The sequence below is a fragment of the Cupressus sempervirens genome, chromosome 4 (assembly GCF_028749045.1).
Source record: "Cupressus sempervirens isolate cs-2001-9-10 chromosome 4, ASM2874904v1, whole genome shotgun sequence".
Taxonomy (NCBI): Eukaryota; Viridiplantae; Streptophyta; class Pinopsida; order Cupressales; family Cupressaceae; genus Cupressus; species Cupressus sempervirens.
In genome coordinates, this window is record NC_143121.1 from 535895149 (window position 1) to 535900477 (window position 5329).

A 5329-nucleotide genomic window follows, 5' to 3' on the forward strand; every position below is an offset into this window, starting at 1 on the left:
ACATTCTAAAGATAAAGATAATGTACTCATGAATGATCTTCTTAAATGCAAATGCAAATTCATAGTAATGTGTTCAATTAATTTTTGAAGTGAATAAATGTCCTTCAATCAATAACCAATAACATAAAACAACATATCAAATCAGCACAAAATTAATGGAATTTTTAAAAAATTGACTTGCATTAAATGTAAACTTAATTTCTACCGTTACAGTTACTTGCATTAAATGTAAACTTAATTTCCACCGTTACAGTTATATATTAGACCAGCTTCCAAATAAGGGGAATCTGAGGCCATGGTGTGGCCTCGAAGAAGCCATGGTCTTAAAACAGTGTGCCGCCTTGCAGTCAAAAACTATCCAAGAACTTTTTGCCAAAACTTGGGCAGCCATGGCCTTATATTCGACAATTATGCAGTAAACATTAATGCCCTTTGCAAACAGGGGAAACTGAAGGAAGCACTCGCTGTTTTGCACCACATGCTCCACCAATGTGTTTCCGTGGACTCTAAAATCTACTGTTTTCTCTTGCAGGGTTGTGCGAAATTGGCATCTATATCAAATGGAAAACATCTACATTCACATATTCTGAAACTCGGATTCCCGCATGACATATTTGTTGGAAATAATTTGGTTCATCTTTATTCCAAATGTGGGTATATGACGGATTCTCGCAAAGTATTTGACAGAATTTCGCAACGAAACGTTGTGTCATGGACCGCAATTATTTCTGGTTACACAAACAGGGGAAATGCCAAAGAAGCCCTCAAACTGTATGATAAAATGCAGAAAGAACGAGTTAAGCCAGACCAGTTCACGCTTGCTACCATTATCAAGGCATGTGGTAGTATGGAAGCTTTCGAACAGGCGAAGTGTATTCATCGTCACGTCGTAGAAAGTGGGTTTGAATCGGATATTGTCGTGCAGATTGCCCTTTTACTTATGTACATTAAATGCCGTAGGATAGAAATTGCACGCCATGTGTTTGACAGAATGTCTGAAAGAGGCACTGCATCATGGAATGCAATGATTACAGCTAACGCACAGAATGGTTCTCTGAAAGAAGCTCTTGCATTGTTTCACGGAATGCCGAATCCAGATGTGATTTCCTGGACTGCGATTATAGCAGGGCTTGCACAGAATGGTTATGACGAAGAGTCGTTGAATTTGTTTAAGGAAATGCAAAGGACAAACCTGAAACCAGATGGTTTTACAATGGCCAGTGTTCTCAGCGTATGTGCTAACTTAGCAGCCCTTGAATTGGGTAAGCAGTTCCATGCCAATATTATTATAAGCGGATTTGATAAGGACGTTGTTGTGTGCAGTGCACTTGTTGGTATGTATGCTAAATCTGGTATTGTAGAGGATGCGTACCACGTGTTTGACAATATGCATCAACGGAATGTGGTTTCATGGAATTCAATAATATTAGGCTGCGCCCAGCATGGGAAAGGGAAGGAGGCTTTGCAACTGTTTGAAGACATGGTGCAGAGCGGCATTGAACCCAATGAGGTTAGCTTTGTCGGTGTGCTCTATGCGTGCAGCCATGCCGGCCTGGTTGATGAAGGTCGCTGCTACTTCCATTCTATGGTTCGTGCTCATGGCATCGTTCGGGATACATCACACTACACCTGTATGATTGATCTTCTGGGGCGGGCTGGGTGTTTGGACGAGGCAGAGAAGCTTATAAATGGAATGCTAATTGAACCCGATGCCTGTGTTTGGGGAGCCTTTCTTGGAGCATGTCGAATCCATAACAATATGGAGCTAGCAATTAACGCGGCAGAGCACCTTCTTGTCATGGAAGTAAACGATGCGGGGATTTATATCTTGTTAGCAAATATCTATGCTAGTGCGGGAAGGTGGGAGGATGTAGCTAAAGTGAGAAAACTGATGAAAGATAGAGGTGTGAGGAAACCGCCTGGTTGCAGCTGGATTGAAGTTAAAAATAGGATGCACTCGTTTGTTGTGGGAGAAGATTCACACCCGCAAAGGGATGAAATATATGCGTTATTAAGAAATTTGTCCAGGCAAATGAGGGCTTCTGGGTATGTGCCTGACAAGAAATTTGTTCTACATGATGTGGAGGATGAGCAGAAGGAACTTTCTCTTTCTCACCACAGTGAGAAGTTGGCGATTGCTTTTGGAATCCTTAATACAACCCCTGGAACAACCATCCGAGTAATGAAGAACCTTCGAGTTTGTGGTGATTGCCATACTGCAATCAAGTTTATATCTGAGATTGTTAAGCGAAAAATTGTTGTCAGGGATGCTAATCGTTTTCATCATTTCGAAGGTGGACAATGTTCTTGTGGCGATTACTGGTGATGGTACGGGAAGCAAGTGACAAGAATTGAATTAATTTGAAACCGGTTCAAGTTGGTATAGGAGGATTGTCTTGCAGGCTATACAAAGTCTCTGATTTCTCCATGACCTTGCACCCTGTCAAAATTTCTCGTTCCTTCTTCTGATCATATTCTTCAATTCTTAGAACATGGAACACGCGTTTGGATTCTTTCTTAAAGAAGGAAAAATAAAGATGCATTGGTGAATCCTTCCGCCTTGATCTGTGCGATAGTACCAGCCACATTTTTAAATTAAAAAGTAGGAGACAATCTCACCTGCATTATTATTGTGTAAAATTCAGGGAAAGCTCAAATGGATTGGATGGAACAGAAAAACATGGAACACGGCAGAGAATGCTTCAGTCACCAAGGATCTCAAGTTGAAGGCATAAAATTTACCACCATTAAAAAGGTGCAACGGCATGATATCTGTGTGAAGAAGTCTGCAAAGACCGTGCCTGCAACGGTGTGCTCCATTACATAGGAATAAGGTGCCAATCTGCCTAGGCAATGGATTCAAAGCTCGACAACAACTTTGTAGAAGTGAAGGCATTCTCCCCAAGGCAAGATTTTCCCAAATGGAAGCAAGCCACAAACCCTATTCATCCACATTAAGGCAGTTCCTTTCCATTTCCAAAAGTAATAATCTAGATGGAACTCCCAAAGGTCAATACTCTAAAAAAAGCATTAACAATTGATCTTCGAAATCGCAGCCTGTACCACTCGAAGCCTGACAGAGCCTTATATGCATGAACTGCATGCATGACAGCTTCATTTGCAACAAAAAAAGCCAGGGTTTCTGTGCCAAACATTACAAAATTGGGAAAAGGGCAACGTTTCTCTGCAACACCTCCGCTGAGTGCTTCCATACTTTGTCAACACTTCTAAAGGGCAGGAACGAGACCAGCAAAACAATATCGAGCAACATTGAGAGCCGACCAGGCTTTTCTGTATTTATTCTTGTACACTAGCTTCATTTTCACCATTAGAGTTTGTTACATCTTTGAGAAGATATTGATATCTGGCTGATTTTTAAGTCTTCTTTGTTATTGCCAGCATTTCATGTGGGAAATCAACGCAAGTTGTTTCCATGATCATATTTCTTAATTAATTGAAATTGACTTTAACAATCAATTATAAATATGATCAAACACTCATTCAGAGTGCTGAATAGACATTACCGTTGCTTGAGACTTATACACGAAAGACATTGTAGTGGTGCTATTATTTTTCAAAAGTTTATTTTGGGAGTTTGATATAGCTTTGTAATATCAAGAAATTAATTTTTCAAATAATTTGTTCAGATGAGTATCGATACAAGTCTTATATGAACAACTGCACCAAAAACTGAATTACAATTTAGAAATCTATTTATTTAATAACATTAACATGTCCTTTTGTGCTGCAAAGTGCTGCTGCTTGGTGGAAGGCTGCTCGTCTCGATCATTTTACTGTTCGAGTTGATTACTCCCTCTTGGAGTCCTCCTCTGATGACTCACAAACTGCTGATGAAGATGCCCCTGCGGAAGTTCCTGCTGAGGGACCTGCTGCTGATCATGACGTGACTGCAACTTTCATTCGTGGACTGACTTCTACTGCTGTTCCATGTCATCCGACTGTTGCCACGTACTCTGCTGATGCTCGGCCCTCAGGCCAGACGGGCACTTATGCTCCCTCTTCTTCTGTGGCCTTGTACCATGGTGCTACTGATGTGGCTCAGCTTCTTCAGCACTCGGCCATTGTGTCGTCAACTGCTCTACCGGTGTTCTGGGGAACCTAAGGGTTGTGTCACTTGGGCAGTTGTCCAAATGCGAAGAAGGAACTCATACCCTCCTTTTTGTGGTGTGAGTTTGACCCTCTTTTGTGGGCTTTCCCTTTGTGTTCTATTTGGAATAAGATAAGAGAATAAACATAGACAAGGGTTTCTATAATAGAGGCAAATATTTCATAGTTCAGTGATTTTCTCCTTCAGCTGTGGGAGTTGGGTTTATCAAGAAAAAGAATTGACAAAAAAACCAGAGCAAAACATGAGTACCATGTTCAAACAGTGACCTCCAAAATGATTGGGACATGCATAGAATCAGTTTCATTTGAGTGGTGTGGAGGATTCAAACATGGGTTTAAACACGGTTTTAACCCTTTAAACTTTTAATGACAATAGGTACTGTTTGAAACAAAGTTGCATGGATATGGATATGGATACAAATACGGAAGCAGTATTGGGTATGGATACGGCCATTTATTAAGACACTCAATATGGATACGGCTGGACACAACATTAATTAATAATACATATACATATATTTAACATAGTTTTCTAAGTTATTGTAGGAGATTTTCATTACTTCAAAAGTAATATTGACACATAAATGCTACATAAATATTTATAAGTTAATTTAATGCTTTACAATTTGTAAACACAGTAGAGTTGCTGAAATAGAAAAACATTTTATTTGTCTTTCTCATCTGGTGGAGGTTCTTTTTATACATTAAAAGAAAATTGCTTTAATATATATATTTTTAACATTAAAGGGAAGATCTACACCAAATCTTTAAAAAAAAAATTCCATAGTATTTGGTACGGTTGGAAAATCAAAATTATTAGACAGACATGGGTACAATTTTCGACATGTATGCAAGCAATATTGGATACGTTTCCAAATTGGATACGAGGATACGTGCTCCCAAGGGGGGATAGAGGAGTTTCTGGCAACTTTGGTTTGAAAACCTCCATAGAATTTGTAATTGTATCTATAAATTGCTGTATTTTCTAACCAGGTTCACAAAATTTGAGTAAAACCAAGTTTGTCCAAAGTAGGGTAGAACAGATGTCTAAATTTTGAGTTTTACTTGTTCTAACAAGTTGACTCCTTTTCAATACCATTCTTCGCTTATTCAGACACGGTCCAACAAATCTAAAACAATAAATTAATCTCCCACAGATACAATATCAACTCCAAACTAGTATATAGAAATAAATTAGTAA

The 5329-nt window shown here is 39.2% G+C and overlaps 1 protein-coding gene across 1 annotated transcript; it reads left to right on the forward strand.

Moving 5' to 3' along the window:
* The first annotated feature begins 249 nt into the window (after positions 1-249).
* LOC149562295 (pentatricopeptide repeat-containing protein At4g14050, mitochondrial-like) lies at positions 250-4521 on the forward strand. Its single transcript, XM_089825820.1, has 2 exons — positions 250-2545; positions 2646-4521. The coding sequence occupies exon 1, from the start codon at positions 296-298 to the stop codon at positions 2324-2326; it is 2031 nt and encodes a 676-aa protein (XP_089681946.1). The 5' UTR covers positions 250-295; the 3' UTR covers positions 2327-2545; positions 2646-4521.
* Positions 4522-5329: the final 808 nt, after the last annotated feature.